The sequence below is a fragment of the Polyodon spathula genome, chromosome 5 (genome assembly GCF_017654505.1).
Source record: "Polyodon spathula isolate WHYD16114869_AA chromosome 5, ASM1765450v1, whole genome shotgun sequence".
Lineage (NCBI taxonomy): Eukaryota > Metazoa > Chordata > Actinopteri > Acipenseriformes > Polyodontidae > Polyodon > Polyodon spathula.
In genome coordinates, this window is record NC_054538.1 from 1,958,739 (window position 1) to 1,977,987 (window position 19,249).

Here is a 19,249-nt window from a genome sequence, read left to right on the forward strand (position 1 = left end):
TATAGACTAAACTTATATGATATATAATACACAGCCCAAAAACGTACATACTCCAGTAACAGTTTTATTGTTACATTTCCAGTGGATAAACAGCTGAACAAGAATAGTGTGGCACATACAATGACACACATGCTCGATTTTCAATCTTAGTATACTGCAGTCGGTACAGTGAAGGGTATATTTAATTTAGAATTAAGGTTTTTATATATATAAACTTGTTATATATATATATATATATATATATATATATATATATATATATAAACAAGTAGCTTTCGAGTTAAGGTGAATGAAAGCAATATATTTTAAAGCCAATGGCTTGTAGGGAAATATGCAAATAAAGCATTACAAGAGCCAATCATATTGCATGAAAGTTGCCTGATGGCTTGTACAGTCACAGCGTTTTAAAAATCAAAATACAATAGCTGCATACATGTTATGTGCTTTTTGGGGCTCATCAGTATTTTTATTTTTAAAACGCTGTGAATGTAGAAGCCATTAGGCAACTTTCACTAAATTTGATTGGCTCTTGTAATGCTTTATTTGCATATTTCCCTACAACCTATATATATATATATATATATATATATATATATATATATATATATATATATATATCTAATATATTCACACACACACATACACACACACAACCAAAATCAAATCCATTACATGTTTTAGTTTTATGTACGAACGAAAATTATATATATATATATATATATATATATATATAATAAAGTACTTTTGCCGTGTTTCAAACGCCACTTGTTGCTTTAAAGCCTTAAAAACAGCAAAATCAGGAATGGTGGTACTGGCCTAGATTTGGAAACCCACACATGAACGTATCTCTGTCCACAACTGAATTTATGGTCCCTTAAAATCTTTAAAATATAAAAGATCTTCCATGTGAATTCATAGAACATCATTAAAAATGTAAATGAGCTTATAATCTGTATTCATGGGTTTGTTACCTCTTCAGTTTGATTTTTGTATGGTTTAGGTAGGCTGTTTTAAATCTCTCTCTTTGTTACCCCTGAATTGTGTGCCCCTAGAATGTAATGTAGCCTGGAACTAGATTAACTTTACTGTGGGGTTGTGTGAATGACTTTATATAGCTGAAACAATCATTAAAAAATATTTAGCGCAGTCCATATACTGTGCATCACATTAAAAGGCAATCTGGAATAAACCTCTACTTTCGTAATTATATTACACCTGAAACAGGTGGACTGCAAATCCATCATACTCAGTGTTTAACTAAATTCAGGAAAATGCAGTGCAAGCATCCTCTAATTACAACAAGCTGTATATGTATTATTCTAGCAACTAAGTGCATACCTACAAGGAGTGAAAGTTACAGAGGGAGCATTCAAATTCAGAACATAAAGCACTGGTTTTATGACCTGCCTATGGTGGCATTCAATCACATTTTGCAGGCAAAGAGGTATAATAGTTTCCACAGAGCTTTTGAACAGGGAACTCTATCATCTGACTCAATCCATCCCTCAACATTGCTTTCAATAAGGTGTCTAAATCAAGTTCAAATCAGATCCATAACATTTGAAATTTGTAGCATTCACTCCTAGGCTTAACATTGTATTTTCTTGATGTAGCAACTTTAAAGGTGTGCAACATACTGACATTGTAAGCCATATTATAAAGTTACAGTCATTAGCTAAAAATGTACTGCTTAGAAATTGAAATCTTTCATTGCTCGGATTTTCATTTTAAAACCATAGAACAAGGTGGCTCGGTGTCTAGTTGCTACTGACATAAAATGCTTCCTAGTCAAGATGAAAGCAATGGCTGGAGAAATTCAGTGCTTCCACCATGGCCAGAGGAGCGATGGATCAGTGATGGATCAGACCTTGGAAATGAATTGCAACAGACCAGAAGGACTCCACCTCAGTTTTGAGATGCCTCCTGTTGTAAGTGAGGCATGCTGGAACCCCAGTGGTGCAGCACACCTCACATGAGCACATGAAAACATTGACAAAAGCTGAAATGTGTGTTTTTTTTTTGTCCCTCCTTCAGAAAGGCTTTTCAGTCAGCAATGAAGTGCACAAACGTGACAGGAAAAGCTCCTCTTCTTGTCGGGTCCCCTTCGATGTGCCCGAGCTGTAACAAGAAATAAAAATCCCTGGTGTCACAAGTTGCTACAGTGCACTTTACTTCATCCGTTTATTTTTAGTTACATTTGTCCAGCTTATGGCACCACTGTATAGCCGGGTCCACACCTGAGTGATCAGTTGTGTAACTCAATCTCTACATGTGGACGTTTCTGCAACCAATTGCAAGCAGTTGCGCTACAGTAGAAAGGAGCTCGGTGAACCACTAGTGGTTTGTGGGAAGGTTACATAATTACGGAAATGACAGCATAGTTTATAGATCTCATTGCAAACTTTAAACCTTGAGACCTTAAAAACTGAGCTACAAAGCCAGAAGAAAATACATACATGGAGAATGCCTCCCATGCTTAAAAAAAACAAAAATAAAATAACTATCTAAACTTTTTTTTTTTCATACATCGTTTTGTATTCTTTACTAGGGAGTTTTTGTGTAGTGCGCTCACATGCACGCAACACAGCAGCTTCTAAAGAACGGGATAGCACACGCCAGAGCACGCGTTGTGTTTAATTAACATATGGCTGTAGTTGGGTTGGAGGCACGGAGGCTAACAATTTTGCTATGTTAGTCTCCGTGCTGGTCTCAATCACTCCGTAAACAGAGCTGACATAAACCGCAATGTTAGCCTTGTTAGTGACCAAGCATTTAAAAATGCCAATCCTGTATTTTTGTTGACAATCAAAAGATACCAAAAAGGAGGCAAAGACAAAGTTCACTATCCACGCATTACTAGTGCTGACCTGGAGAAGCCAGCAATACAAAAATAAATTATTGGCATTTTTAAATGCTTGACCACCGACAGACTATCGTTGCTGTTTACGGAGCGACTGAGAACTGCATGGAGGCTAACACAACAAAACTGAGTACTCTTGACCAGCCAGATAACGCACTGAAGCATTATCGTAGCATCCTGTTTACATTTTCAAAACTGTTTTTAAGTCGATTACCATTTCTTTATGGATAATGAAATCAATAACAACACCAGCTGCCCAAGAGTTCGTTTTCTTCAATTTCATGAATTTGTTGACTGTGTATTTATAGCAAGTTTAATATGTTGTGTATTGATTATTTATTAATCGGACCGTGCTTCGGCAAAAAAATAAGTTCCACCGTGCATTGTACTATAACTACAGGGTAAAAAATCCTCAACAGCCAATCAGCGTGCAGCATCAAACATTCCGTTTCATAAATAAAGATTACATTTGGAGATTCGTTGCTCCAACTATGCTGGTACCTCACTGATGTATTGCAGCTAAATCACATAAATACATTTCTGCTGTAATTATCAATATAAAAATAAAAATAAAAATTCCACCTCGGTAAATTCGTGTTAATGAAAAGTAAACTAGAACAGTTCTTTTTAAAACTCCAATTTTAACATAACTTTGCTCACAGAAACACGCCCACCCATCGCATTACAACAAAGAAATGTAAGTCTACGGTTATTCTTAATATTACAGTGATTTTATGATGTGCTTGTTTTACAGTCAGCTCTACTGCTTATTGTGTGGTCTGCTGGGATAAAAAAAAAAAAAAGTTTGAGAACCACTACAGTAGAGACAAGCTCGACTTTCAAGTGATCTGTAGTAACGTTTTTTTTATTATGTGCACGACTGTGAAATATGATTGGTTGTTCCAATCTCCTGACTGTTTACATTCCTGTTGTAAAGAGGCGGTGAATTTAAAAAGATGTCAACTACTGGTATTCAAAAATATGTTAACTATATGCCCCGTGTTTCTGATGATGCCTCAGCCAAGGTGTTGTCCAGCATTTACGCGGCTTCACTTCTGCTTTTAACATTGCATTTACAATAACTACAGATGAGACGACTACAACAGCCAGTTCTTCATCGTTAATTAGTAAAGCCATTGTTTACTAAAGATGATGAGACTGAAGTAAAGAACCAACAGCACCGGCAGGGTACTGGCAGAAAAAAAAAAAAATAAATACATAAATAAACAACACTACACACACTTCTAATCGCAGGTAACTTCTTGTGCAGCTAGTGGCTCAGGTGTGGACAAAGCAGGTGCAGACGATTAAGTCGCTCAATTTCGAGTGTGATTTGATTGCGCAACTAAACCCGGCTTCAGACGAAACTGCCCTGGTCAACCCAAAATAAACATTAAATGAACCCAAGAGTAACGTTGTTTTGAGAAAAATGTCATTTAAAAAAAAATGTTTTTTTTTTTTTTGCTTTTTTACCAATTTGAACATTATCAGTAAAGGAGTCACATTTTACCACACATTCACTTAACAGCAAATCACTGGTAAATACATTTTTTTTTTTTAGAACAAAAATGGACCATGTTTCTCCTTTCAACAAACATAATAAAAGAGAAAAAAATAATCCTTTAACAAAAGTCTGATAAACATCCTGAAACAGTAACTAGTCTAACAGAGTGTATTACTTGTGGCAGAGGCTTAGAACAACAACAACAACAAAAAAACAAGGCACAGCTGTTCTCCATTCATTAAATAAATCACACAGGAAGGAGGGTTGATGGAATGCCAGTACTAGATCATCGTTATGCTTTGTGCTTGGTGTCACAGGTTCTCCAGACTCCTGGGAGGTTGTCAAAGTCTCCCTCCACAGTGAATCTTTTCTTTCGATTTGGAAACCCCTTCCGTCACTTACCCACCACTCCTGGTCCTCCTCACCGTCCACTATGATAACCTCACCCTCGGAGAATGTCAGCTCATCAGGGTTGTCAGCTGCACAGTTATAAATAGCTTTTACTCTTTTAGGCTTCTGCTTCTGCAAATAAAAAGAAACCAGCCCTTCAGTGGTGATTCAGTGGGCTGTAAACAGCAACCTTCCCCCTCCAGAAAACCAGTGCCTTTTCTTTTAGTCTCCTAACCGGAATAATGCAGGAGGGCTACAGTTACTCAGGAAAATACCTTTATTGTTACAGCTGTACGCCAGATGGTGTTTGCCGAATATATAGGGCGGGAGCTGGGTGGCTATTAAGAGTTCCTGTTCAGAAGATGTTCAGAGAGCTTCACTGTCAAATTCCAGCACATTTCGAAAAGCTAAATGAACCATATTAAAAACCATATACATGTTTTTGGCATCATTCATTTTAAAATTCCGAAGATCTGTAGCTCACTTGAACGGACTTCCTTGGCATGGGTGCCGGCGGCTGGATCTGACCCACTGAGTTCTGAGAGGGCCCGGACTGCGGGACTGCTGGGGCAGCAGCTTCTTTAACTGTTTGCAAGAGAAAAACTCAAATAAATCACTTCCTTTTCTGGATATGCTCCTAAAGAGAAAATGCTTAAAGTCACTTTCGTTGCATGGCAGTTTCACCCATTCCAGGTGTTATTCTGTGTTGGATAAGCCACAGTGTGTAGAGGTAACAAGCTTATTAAACTCATATTAAAAAAATAATGGAGAAAAAAAACTGCTACACAAGGAGTCTTATTTTGATCCCCACTATTTACCCCTGATCATTGTAGAGACATTGTGGTTCAGCAGAATTTGAAACATCTGATTTATCTCATGACCACTCAAAATGGGCACCACTCAGTGTGTGCTGCTTCAAAAGAGCAAGTATGCAAACTAAAAACCTCTGTGAATGAACTACTGGTACTGGCAGGTCAAGACAAATTGTATGAGTGATGCCTGGTTACAATGTTTGGGGTTTGTGATGCCAAGCAGATATTAACCTACCAATTAAACATATAGCAACTACCCTACAAACCTCTTTCCACAGAAGGTACAGCCATGTAACTGAAGTGGTCTGCAGATACAACTCTAGAAAATCATTTCTACTTTAATTAAGCAATTTAATATTTTTTGTTGGAAATGCCACAATTACAGAATAGCTTTTTACCTGGTTTTGGTACACATCTGTGTCCCACCGGTCCTTTGTTGAATGTTTTTTCATTGCTGAAAAACAGAAATACCATTAAATGTAGTTAGGAGAAATAACGGTCCAGGAGTCACTGCACAGGCAAAAACGAACACAAATCTCTGACTGTCTCGGGCTATTGAACTTATACCAGCACATATTACACAAAGAGTTGTTAGTCTATATGTTAAAAAAAAAAAAAAAGTTAAAAAAGCATTAATTTGCTTTATTCAATAAAAAGGTTTCCAGTAATGTAAAGAACACAGTAAGAGTACACAGTATGTAAAAACAGCACCCTTGTTTCCCCAGGGAGTGTCAGAGATTTACCTGGCCGGAGACTTTGACTGCGGGACTCTGCCGGGGGGCTGAGGGGGCAGTGGCGGTGGAGAAGGCTTGACGGGCAGAACGGGGGGTGGGCCTGTCTGTTTAGACTGCAGGTTCATCGCTTCCATGACACTCACAGTTTTAGCCACAGGGGGCGGTGGTGCCATGGGCGGAGGATCTAATAAACCACACACAGAGAAAAGAGGATTGCTTTCCTCTCCAGGATCTATAACCAATCCACTGAAACAAGAATGGCTGCTCACAGGAAATAAGTTTATCAGCTTTAAGTGTTTTTAAAAAAGAGACAACTTCATTACAAGCAAAATTATCCTTTTTTTATTTAAAAAGATAAAGATATTTGCTGTTTACCCCATGAATCGGCACTGCATTGTTTACCTTGACATAATAAACTAATGCAGTAGGTATGAATTTTGTTTACATACTGTATACTAGGGGTTCTCAACCTTTGTGACAGCAGGCCTCTTGTGCTTATACAAGCCTGTTGGAGTTCAACTGGCCTGTGAAACATGTGAAATTAGTTATGACCCCTTCAATTGTATCTAACCCAATGAAAACACAAATTCATTTGAAAATACTGTAGAACAAAAAGAAAGCATCAGAGTAAAAATGTGTTTCATAAATACTTAAGAGATTACGCATAACACTGAAAACATCAGTGAAAGCTCGCTTTAGGAGAAATATTTGGGAGTGCAATGAAAAGATGCCACCCCAGGCACTCACTTGAAGTTGACGTTCCTCGCAGTGGAGGTACAGGTGGGTGAATATCTGGTGGTTCTGATGAAGACCTCTGTCTGCTCAAACCCTCTGTACTCCCAGAGCCAGGCTTCCACGAGTTTGAACTTGTGGTCTGTACACCAGGGCCCATTACTGACAGCTGAACTGCAACACAGTAAAACTAAAGATAAAACCTGCACTTCAAATACACAATGAAAACACCCGGCAGCAAAATTAGATTTCCATTTGTTTTTGTATTGGTATGTGGCAGGGCTGAGGTCCTGCACTTGTAAATACTATGTGTGGTGTTTTGTTGTAAATTCAGTTCAGTCTATTTGAATTTTGGTAAGGGATGGTGTCAAAATCCCATCCCTGCAGAATAATTGTGGAATGTGGCCATTCTCAAAGTGGTTAATTGATTTCTTATTTGGGAATGGCCACCTATATAAAAGAGAAGCTGGGAGACAGCTCTCTACTTTTATTGTGTGTTACAACATGGAATCAAAATGGATTTAATTAGGAGTTTTTGCCACTGATCAACACAAAAAGTCCATAATGTCAAAGTGAAAAATACAATCTACAAATTGTTCTAAATTAATTACAAAATACAAAACAGAAAATAATTGATTGCTTAAGTATTCACCCCCTTGAGTCAATATTTGGTAGAGGCACCTTTGGCAGCAATTACAGCCATGAGTCTATTTGGATAAGTCTCTACTAGCTTTGCACATCTGGACACTGCAATGATTGCCCATATTTCTTTGCAAAATTGCTCAAGCTCCGTCGAGTTGTATGGGGACCTTTGGTGAACAGCAATTTTCATCTCTTTCCACATATTCTCAATTGGATTGAGGTCCGGGCTTTGACTGCGCCACTCCAGGTCACTGACCTTCTTGTTTTTAAGCCACTCCAGTGTGGCTTTGGCTGTATGTTTGGGGTCATTATCCTGCTGGATGATTCTTCTCCCAAGTCTCAGGACTCTTGCAGACTTCAGCAGGTTTTCCTCCAGGATTTCTCTGTACTTTGCTGCATCCATTTTGCCCTCCATCTTCACCAGCTTTCCAGTCTCTGCAGCAGAGAAGCATCCCCATAGCATGATGCTGCCACCACCATGCTTCACGGTAGGGATGGTGTTCTCAGGTTGATGTGTGGTGTTAGGCTTGCACCAAACATAGCGCTTAGCATTGATGCCAAAAAGCTCTATTTTGGTCTCATCAGACCATAGAATCTCCTTCAACTTGGTCTCAGAGTCTCCCACATGCCTTCTGGCAAACTCTAACCGAGATTTGATGTGAGTTTTTTTCAACAATGGCTTTCTTTTGGCAATCTCCCATAAAGGCCAGTTTTGTGAAGCACCAGGGCTATTGTTGCTGTATGCACAGTGTCTCCCAGCTCAGCCGTGGAAGACTGTGCTTTGTTTAGAGTTGCCATAGGCCTCTTGGTGGCCTCCCTGACTAGTGCCCTTCACACCCGGATATTCAGTTTTTGAGGACGGCCTGTTCTAGACAGAGTCATAGTTGTGCCATATTCTCTCCATTTCTTAATAATGGACTTTACTGTGCTCCGGGGGATATTCAATGCCTTGGAAATGTTCTTATATCCTACCCGATTGTTGCTTTTGAAGAACCTTATTCTGGATTTGCTTTGAATGTTCCTTTGTCTTCATGATGTAGTTTTTGTTAGGAAATGTACTAACCAACTGGGAAATCCCAGAGACAGGTGTATTTAACCTGAAAGCATGTGAAACACCTTAAATGCACACAGGTGGAATCCATTCAACTAATTATGTGACTTCTAAAGACAACTGGTTGCACCAGGGCTTATTTAGGTGTGTCATAGCAAAGGGGGTGAATATTTATGCAATCAATTATTTTCTGTTTTATATTTGTAATTAATTTAGAACAATTTGTAGATTTTATTTTTCACTTTTTTGTGTTGATCAGTGGCAAAAACTCCTAACTAAATCCATTCTGATTCCATGTTGTAACACAATAAAATGTGGAAAAGTCCAAGGGGGTGAATACCTTTGAGAGCCACTGTAATATATATATATATATATATATATATATATATAATATATATATATATATATATATATATATATATATATTTTTTGCTGATAAAAAAATAAAATAAATAAAAGAACAAGTCAATTACTTTATTCAGCATATTGTACAACAATATAAATCTCACAGAGATTACGTATGCCCCATATCTTCGCTGGCTAAGGTTCAATTTCACATTTCAATTCTAGTAATGAACGCATCACTATAATTGAATGGGTTCATACTGTATATATGACATATGGATTATGCCGGAGCTGGAGAGTAGCACTAACAGGGTTTGTAACAGATAAAGATGATTGCTTTAGGTACTCAACTGGTTGGCAGGGACTTCTGGTATTGAACAACACGGGTCACGTGTGTCACAGTGCAGGAAATGTGGGATACTTGGGTTACTCTAAAGCTGTGTAGAAGGAGTGTATGGAAATGCAATTGCACACTGGGGATTTTGAATGCATTTATAAAGTGGACTGGAAAGGTGGAAATATTTAGAGGGTTTTTAGTGACACAGTAACAAATTTACCCATAGTTCCATTACCTAAATTGAACTTTTATGATGGCCCAGAGCAAGCCACGGAGAACACAATGATGCAGTAAAAAAGGTCTACATGTCATACCCCAAGCAACTTTATGCCAGCCCTGTATTGAACCATGAAATACGTATCGCTTGTTGGGACTGTCCTGTCAGCCGTGTTCTGTGCCAGAACCAAAACTCAGCACTCTACATCCAAGGAACTTCATGCCAGCCTTACACTGCTACTATAATATACATAAACAACTCATTTACAACACACATGTATGAGAAAGTTCCATACAAGCATTGTTAACATGCCAGTTCCTTACCTTTGCCTATATTCCTTGGAGGCAGTGGGGGTGCGTTGGTAGTCACAGGGACAGTGGTCTGATTAGGAGGTGGACTAGCACTCAAGACTGCCCCGTAGGTCTCATTGTTGACTAGACTGGGGATGTAGCCTCTCTGTTTGTCCTTCAACAGGTTGACTGCATCACTTGCCAAGGCAGCTGCGGTGGGCTGAAGCTGGCTGGTGCCAGGTTGGAAGCAGCTGACTGGCCTCTCCTCCCTACGATGGGGACTGGACTGCTGACAAACAGTTTGAGGTTAGGCTTCTTAAAATAGAGAAAAAAGCTTCAACAGTTCTTTTTTAAATTAATCTCGTGTGGTTATGCATGGCAGACTTGATAAAAAAAAAAAGTGTTTGGTGGCTTGATTAATGTCACTGTATATATGGAATTTCATCTGCATATTTTATTAACCCCATTCCTTGTCTGTGCTGTTGTTTAGTGGGCAAGTAAACCGATGCTAGTAAGAAACAGCTCCACTTGTTGGTTTAATTTACAGATAACACAGACAAGTACAGAGAGAGGCCCAGACCTTTTCATCCACGTCATCATCACTCTCATCCAGATCTTCGTGGTGTAATCTCCACTCGTATTCCACGTGGACATGGGCGTTAAATTTCCCAGATAATGCCTGAGCGAGCTGGACGATTGAAAAGAGAGAAAACAAAAAAAAAACAAAAAAAACAAAACACCATATTCAATTTGACAGTGACAAACCGGTTGTTCTCAAGCCACACAAACATCAGTTCTACAGTACATACCAGCTCCTCACACTGAGTGTGTTTCAGTCTTTTTGCGATGTCGAGGGCAGTTTCCCCAGCTTCATTGGCTAAAATAAATACAAAAAGAAAACAATCTGGTTAACACCTTACAGAAGGGCTGTTAAATTAAACACTTTATCCTCCACATTCAGTGTTCCAAAGCAGATTCCCTACAAAAAAAACAATGACCATCACGAAAGAAGAAAATCTTTTGTCAGCCAAAACAGTTTGAACATTTTCAACGCGTGTTTTAAAACAAATTGCATGTTGATTTTCAATGTGTGTTTTAAACGAATTGCATATTGATTTTCAAGTTAGAGAAACAGAAAACATTACTGATTGTTTATCTCCTGCTCTAGTCATCACATCTCTAAAATCTAGCCACGGGTTCAGAAAGCCTCAATGAAGACAAGCTTTTGATATTTATATGACCATTTGGTCAGTTCCACTGAACCAATTCAATTAAACGCCAAAAGATATTATTTACCACCAGAAACCAGAAACCACCAACTCCCTCTTCTGTGAAATTTCAGTTTCAAATAAAAAAGCTACCTGTCAGACTCACTGGGGCAGTCAGACTGAGCTGAACGTGAATATAAAGTAGGCCTCAGCTTTAGGATGAAATTCTGAGGTCTTGCCAAAAGCTGAATTCTGATAAAGCGTGTAAATTTAAAGACAAGAAAGATTCAATTATACTCAGAGATTTGCTTGACATTTTCCACTTTTCACTGCCTTACCTATTTCAATGGAGGCCTTCCCCCTCAGTAACAGCTTCAGGCACTCTATGTTGTCTGTCAGGCAGCAGTAGTGAAGAGCTGTACTGCCCTTCGCCGTCTGTTTATCAAGATTTCCACTGTTGAACACGTGAAGTGGTTGTTATAAAAAGATTTAAATGACAGTACAGACTATAGACTTTACTGCTAACTGGAGATGTACAGAGAGATACTTGAGCGTTTACACTAGCGAGAGACGGTTGTTTCGGTGTTCACTTGATGTATTACGCTGCCAGAGTAAAAAGACTTTGCGAACGTACCAGCTTAACAAACAGGGGCGTATTTAAGTGCTGACAATAACATACAGTGGCATTTAAAGGAATTAAATTGCACAGTTATACTTTTTAAAAAAACAGCTATATGGTAGCAACCTCATAATTCATTTCATTAGAAGGTAAGATGTGCCTTACCTTCTTAGGCCCAAAACAGACAGATCAATGGTATACTTTGCTGTTATTTTCATTAGCCTTCATATATCTTGGGCTCTATTTTCTAAAAATCCAAATTAATTAAAAAAAAAAAAACACCCTACTTGTTCAATATCACATATCGTAAAATATCACAAACCGGAAAGTGACCTAGCTGTGCGCTACATTCTGCTGTTCTCAACCACACACCCCTTTCTTCAAGTTACAGCTTCTCACCTATTTTGGGCTAAAAAGTCAACCATATGCAGAGAAGTCCGGTCCACCAGCCTAACTGCAAGATGCAGTGCAGTTTCTTCATGTTCCTGAAAAAACAGGCATGCGTCATCATCACTGGCACACTGACCCTAACAAACACTAATGATCAGGAGGTGGCATATCCAAATACCACAGCTGGTTCATTCTAAAAAAAAAAAAAAAAAAAAAAAAAAAACACAACACACATAAACGGTCAATTTTAATAAACAAAACAGCAGCTGTATTTAGTTATCCTACCATTTAGATCTGTGGAATAGGGACCATGGCTTTGTAGTCACTTTAAATATTGTTGTACAAGTTGGAATAAAACAGTTAATGAAAAGCAAGGATAACACTCCTTTTCCCCCCTGAGATAAGCTGTAATAGTATTTTTTTTTTTTTTTTTTGTTAAAGTATGCTTACAGAATAACTACGAAGGCATAATGAAAACACAGCTGTATGGAAATGTTGCAAAAACTCCAAGATGCAATTAGCACTAATTCTTATTTAATGTGGTCTTTGATTAACTAGCTGTTGTGAACAGCCACCCTCCAATTAAACAGAATTAACAGCAGCAGGGTGTTTTTTTTCCCCACTCCCTCAAGTTCAGTCTCTAAGGGCCTGATTTCAGACAGGCTTTTCTCAAAGAGCTTGGTACTTACATGCCCGTTTGCCAGTGGGATCGGCTCTGTCATATCCACACCTTCAGCGTAGACTTGAACCAAATTAAAAATATCTTTGGCTTTTACTGCTTCACAAAGACTGTGGAGCTTCGCTGCGTTGTCAACACACTTCTTACGGGAAAATTTCCTTTCTATGTACTTAGCTGTAATATAGTCCTTTCGTGCATTCCTGTATTTTAAAAAAAAATAGTACATTAAATAAAATATTTTCCAGCATTACTGTTCATCTGTGGGTTAACTATTTTTTTTAAATAAAATAAATATTGCAGGGATTGCAAAATTGTCATATTTTGTGTATAAACATCCACATTTTCATTTAAACATCCAGTCTATTATCTACTGGTCTTCATAGGCAGAACAGTGTTAAGCTCAGAAATGGCAGTGGGCTGAAATACAGTAAATGTAGTGCATAACAGCCTCCCCAATGCGCCTCTTTCACGTTTGATAAAAAGACCTGGGGAAATGTAAACAAATAAACAAGAACAGTCCCTGCCGTCCACAAAAATGCTGAAAAGGACACCATTGAAAAGGGTATAATAAGAAATGATTGTCCCATGCCAACACACACACAAGCAGAAGAGGTCTCTGTATACAATAGGGTTACACCGATACACGAGTGACATTCTAGCACATCACCCTGTGAAGCCATCCCAGGTTAGAACATCGCAATTCAGTGTGTTTTGCTATTTCAGTGGTGGAAAGCAGACTCCTGTGGTACAGCAGGTTCACCCATTCCAGCTTAATTAGCCGCAGTGTGTGGGTAACAAGCTCAGATCTGTGTCTTATTAAACAGTAAAACCAGGAATGGATCAAACTGCTATGCAATGGGAGTCTTATTTCCATCCCTGTATTTCAAATACAACAGTGGACAATAACAACAATTTTCAATGAGTGAAAGACATCAGCACCCAGGGGTGGCATTAGTTGTCCTTGGCATCCACGAGATGGATGGGGGGGCAGGATGATGAAATGGTAGTTCTGTAGCTGGCGATTCATCACTTACATGTCGCTGGTGGGATTGGGTTTGATCACCTCCTCAGCTGCCAGACACGCTTCCATTACCTCATTAAATCCAGCGTTCCCAATGTTCTTGGCCAGCTGCCAAAACAAAAATGTTGAGCGTGAGACTTGTGGCTTTTCTGTACTGCAAGAACAGATTGAGTGCTCACCCAAAGAGTCATATAAAAAGACAAAATTAAATACAGATGGGAAAATGGACTGCAAGAATGCTTTTTCAATCTTATTTTAACCACCTGCTTTTCCTAGAATCTATACTAGCATAATTCAATCTTCTACTCCAATTTATATTTTTACATTTTTAGGAACTGAAATACTTTCCCTGTTATTCACAGAATATTTTGTTTAGCTGCTGGCAAGATGCAGTGTTAACGGGGAACATCAGCCTACACATTGAGGCGTTTCGCACATTATGATTAGCTCTTACTTCTATCTCTCCATTCCCAGACACACATCTATAGCATGAACTGAACAAGTAAAGAGCAATACATGAATATTTACCAAGAGTTCAGATGTTCCTAACTTGTCCAGAGTAAGAGACTGTATTCTGGAATAGTGAACACCCAGCTCTCGGTGGATTCCAGAACATTCGATACAGGTTAGAATCCCCAGATTTGTAGAAAGCCATGTAGGATCTGAAAGACAGCATTTGCAAGGGTTAACACCCAAGTGCAATCCAGCAGTCGAGACAAACTGAACGCATGCAAGGACTGCAGCATAACATTTTTTCTTGGATACGAACAACCTTCACATTGGTGGTAAATAATTTATTGAAAAAAAAAAAATGTGTGTGTATATATATATATATATATATATATATATATATATATATATATATATACACACACACACACACACACACACACACACACACACACACACACATATATATTTTTTAAAGGCATATTAAAAAAGGTGTTTTACAAAGTGGGGACATCCCCACAACGTCATTTTTTCAGGGGGTACTATCTTTGTGGGGACATTTTTCTCAAATTTTGTCCCCACATTGATAGTAATACCTGCCCCCCACCACACACCTACCTGTATTCCCATGTATATAGATAAAATAAGTGGTGTATAGTTATTTCATGTTACCAGACTTTCATGGTTTTACCAACTTCTCATACAATCACAAAGACTTCACTCATTTATGATGTCTGATCTACAGCTAGTACTCGAGTGTTTAAGATACAGCTATAAGATACAGTAATTAGGTGTCTCACCTGGGGCGCCACAGTCACAGCACACGTCGTTCCCTGTCATCCTCTTTACCTCCGCCAGGATGGCTTTAGTGAGCTCCTGAACAATGTTATTTTCTCCCACATCGTGGTCTCCGCCCTTGAAAGCGTTGTTCAGCGCCTCCTCCTTACTGTTCTGTAACACTGACATCCATCTGGTGCAACACAAAACAGGCACATGACATCACGCATTTAAAAAAAAAACAAGCTGTGGCACGACAGAGGAGGTTGCCCTGTTTGTACAGCACGAGCAGGTGTTATTCATCAGAACCCAAATTACTGTGTACAAGTTTTCTATGAAATGATGCATCACTTACATTTGACATTCTGGTTCATCTTCTGCTTGGAAGTGATATGTTCTGTCATCTGTTTGAAGAGAAGAAAGATACAAATACACTGCTAACATGCATTAAATGTATCTTAGTATGTTATGTATCCCATGTTATATACTTAGAAGGAACTCATGTCACTTGGCTGAATGTAGATGGAAGTTACTGAGTTCGATAACATCAATCGAGATCCTGATCTAGTTCTTTTGCACAAATTCCTTTGCAAGCAAGTTGATTTTCATAAGAGGTTCATTGTTCTACATAACCCAAAACACTCTCCAGAGGGGAAGGGGAAGGGCATTAGGAAGAGTTATCAGAGATCACTTAAGATATAGGAGTGGGTTTAGTAAAGGACAGCATTCTCTTATGACCTTTAGTCTTTCAATTTTAGAAACTTGTCATTGAACGTGGCTTCTGTTGCGGAAAATAGAACACAGCTCTATTGTACCTGTTGCAGAACCCCATAAAAAATAAGGTTTAAATTTAGTATCGAGAAAAATCGTGTTAAAATATGACCCACAGTTTATGTAGAGGTTTTCAGAGTTAAAATAAAGGTTAACGCCTGTGCTGTGGGGAGTGTGTCGGCGTTCTAGGATTAAAAAATAAATAATTATGAAAATAAATAAAAACATTGTTTTCCATACCAAAAAGATTTCTTGGTACCAGTTTCCTCTCATCACTAAGAAGGGGGGAACTAACAAAGAAAAGACAGAGCTTTTTGAGTTGCCTCTAAAGCTGCACTAATCCTCTGCTAAGGTCTTCACTAAGGAGGCTGTACAATGAGAACACAGAGTCACCCACAATCCTGAGCAGCACCATCCCTGATTGCATTGTACAGTACAGGAAGAACCCAGGAGGGGAGCAGAGCAGACCAACAGAGCTCTGAGAGGCTTTGAAGTGCATCAACCTACGTGATATGAGATCAAAGCTTTTTTTCTCATCCGGGTTGCGTTTCACTTGGCAAGTTAATAGATTGAGCTTTGCTGGTGGTCTGTTAGCCTGGGTGAGAGAAGCAGAAATAAGTAAAAACACATGCAAAGTCGGACCCTGCTGCAGCTTGTAAACCAAGTGTCCAAATAGGCTGTGGAGCTGTGAAAGCCATTGTGACACAGAGGCTAAGACATCCAAGTCATGCAAGTACATTTCAAAAAGTTCTCATGGTTAAATTCTAAGCTTCAAAGTACCGCCTTTCGTGAGCAATTACATGTTGGCACGTCTCTAATCTTGGACTACCTTACATGCGGCTGGTTTTCACAGAGCCTGATTAGCATGCATTAAATGATGGACTATCTTTCCTAAGGTAACACTACATACTCCAAGACCACAGGTAACATCAGGGTGGAAAGAGCAGTAATTTGGACCCGACTAGCAAGATATTTTGTCCTTAGACACTGCGTACAGACTGACGCAACAATGATGAAAATCATTAACCCTGCCCCTGGCCGTGCGCCAAGCCAGATTCAGATTTTCACAGTTTGGTTCTCCTGGGGCCCTCATGGCGCAGATGAGCCAGTGGAAAAGGGGTTCAAGATTAGCGTTAATCAGGGTCTGTGAAACCAGTCTTTGTCCTTCCTCCATTTAAATCGACAGTTTAAAATCATACTTTCACACTATCATTCTCCAGCTCCTAAGTTGCTTGCTCTCAGGATATAGATAATACTTGTCATGCAAAGCCCTGCTGGGCAGCAGGACACAATGCAGCAGCACGACAGTGGGAGCTGCACAGGCTACAGAGCCAGTGACACGGAACAGGCTCCCACATGTTGTGATGGTAGTGTGGCCTGATACTCTGCAGGGCTTGCATGATATCTATATTCCTTCTGCGGATTAACTGCCAACTTACATTAACAACACAGCCAACAACCGTGTCAGTTCAATACAGGAAACATGCTTACACCAGCTCAAGGGACCATCCACAAATGTTCTATGTCCAGATTAACAGCTAGCAGTCATTACCGACATGTGGTCTTTACATTGAAATATACCTGCGTGCATAGAATTATCTAGACACATATACTAGGAGGCAGGCAGTGGGAACCTGAGGTACCCGTTCTGAAATAGCACATGGGTATCCAGACACATATCAATCCCAGTGTTAATAAGAATCACAGAAATAGGGAATACTGCATTCCTCTTCTATTTTAAGATTGTCTGGTTTCACAGCCTCTTTACTATTGGAAAGTACGACAAATTTGAACTAGTGCTGCACAATTAGATGTTAAACAGTTTGGGTACTTTTACAAAAGGCAAGAGTACTTGGGTTTCTGGCTACCCATGTCATCATCAAACATATACATATACACAAACACACACACCACATACCACACACCACACACACACACACACACAAAGTATTATTGGTCACACTTTCCACTTACAAGCCTGTTAACACAAACTGAATTGCCTACTGAAAGGCGATCTCTGCTGTCGCCTTCAGCAAAGTATCTGGTTGTTATGGGAAATGCCCGATATGGCTGGGAATAAACCACAAGACATGTAAAATCTTTTGTGTTAGTGTCATCACAGCTGCAGCAACATCATATACCCACAGTTTATTAAGAATGGAAAATCTTCTTACCGTCCCGTGAGATATGGTGAGATACCCATTTTTAACGCTGCACTTTCTTTTCTGCCATACTTTGCGTATGCTAAAAAAAAAGATACAAAAATAAATGGCAGTTAGCATTGTATGACACTGTACTTTAAAACCAGAAGGGTTAAGTTGCATAGATTCAATGCAATGAAAAACAGTACACAGTACCAGCTCTATAAGATTATATACAGATATTAGTTCTATACACCTGCAAACAGTAGAAGTTAAACTAAGAAACTCCACTTATAATGATCCTGTTAGAACAGAGTTTACAACCTATTGAGGAGACATGTCACTGCCAATCAACATGGGGAATTACTCTGGTTAAAACAGACTCGATTATAACGTATATGCTATAGGCATGTCTTTTGCATTTATTATGAGCAGTTTAATATATACAGTACCTTTTTTTTTTTTTTTTTTAAGTAACCATTAACCCCATGTCTGTTTATGAGGCTGCCCTGCTTGTACAGACTGCCTTCACTTTGTCTCAGGGAGGGACAGAAGTTGGATAGTAGGTTTGCTAGTTCTTCATTGGGTAGAACTTCAAAGTTTACAGGATTTGCCTTTCTCAAAACAGAAATCTTTTAAAATTCTAACAGCACACGTTTGTCGATATTTTGTGGGGTTTTTTTGGTCGGCACTCCCTCTAGTAAGCTAACGTCCTCCTGGATCCATCCTTCCCTGAAAGAGAAGACGACCACCAAAACAGGGATATGCCTGCCTATTGGTATGTATTCACTGAGCTCTTTATATCAGAGCTGCCGATAGGCCCCTTCCTGGGGTGACATCCTCAGTCCCACCTACCGAGGAATTAAACCTGTCAGCCCACGGAAGCCATTTCTCTTTTTGTGAGGGTGACCGATGCAACCTCGCTGGTTGGTGGTCATCTTATCTTTCAGGGAACCAGGGCTATGATAAGTAAGCTAACATCCCCTTTCAATTCAAAGACGACCACCAAAACATTACTTATGGGAAAGTATACCAGAGCCGTCACAAGGGAGAAGGAACGGCAGCATATGAGGGACGCATCAGAACCGCATAACCCAAGGTTGATGGTGCGATCGTGCAAGGACCCTCAAGGACCCTCGTGCCTAATGAAGGCAAGGAAGTATCAATCACATTAAGGCAATAGAACCTGGAGAAAGTATGCAGTGTAGCCCAGCTAGCCGCAGTACAGATATCTGACAGCGAGACCCCCCTGAAGAGGGCCTAAGATGTAGCCAACCCT

The 19,249-nt window shown here is 39.3% G+C and overlaps 1 protein-coding gene across 3 annotated transcripts; it reads right to left on the reverse strand.

Moving 5' to 3' along the window:
* Nucleotides 1–730: 730 nt before the first annotated feature.
* Nucleotides 731–18,126, reverse strand: LOC121315406 (arf-GAP with SH3 domain, ANK repeat and PH domain-containing protein 2-like). Of its 3 annotated transcripts, none has more exons than XM_041249463.1 (18): nt 18,004–18,126; nt 16,337–16,424; nt 15,414–15,462; nt 15,082–15,251; nt 14,360–14,493; nt 13,845–13,939; nt 12,821–13,010; nt 12,141–12,226; nt 11,461–11,576; nt 10,724–10,791; nt 10,495–10,602; nt 9,948–10,200; nt 7,048–7,206; nt 6,310–6,484; nt 5,965–6,020; nt 5,239–5,339; nt 4,767–4,886; nt 731–2,118 (listed from the first exon to the last, which is right to left on the reverse strand). In XM_041249463.1, exons 1-18 carry the CDS (start codon nt 18,109–18,111, stop codon nt 2,044–2,046), a joined length of 2,151 nt encoding a protein of 716 aa, XP_041105397.1. In that variant the 5' UTR covers nt 18,112–18,126; the 3' UTR covers nt 731–2,043. The 3 variants fall into 3 exon arrangements, with proteins under 3 accessions (XP_041105397.1, XP_041105399.1, XP_041105398.1); XM_041249465.1 differs by lacking the exon at nt 18,004–18,126 and adding an exon at nt 17,804–17,984; XM_041249464.1 differs by lacking the exon at nt 18,004–18,126 and having other exon boundaries at nt 16,337–17,709.
* Between the last annotated feature and the right edge of the window lie 1,123 nt (nt 18,127–19,249).

Coding starts and splice junctions, on each gene's coding strand:
- LOC121315406 (XM_041249464.1), bottom strand. CDS start 16,568: ATGTACTTGCATGACTTGGATGTCTTAGCCTCTGTGTCACAATGGCTT. Junction 6,021..6,309: donor CAGTCAAAGTCTCCGGCCAG/GTAAATCTCTGA, acceptor TCTGTTTTTCAG/CAATGAAAAAACATTCAACA. Junction 4,887..5,238: donor TGCCAAGGAAGTCCGTTCAA/GTGAGCTACAGA, acceptor TTTTATTTGCAG/AAGCAGAAGCCTAAAAGAGT.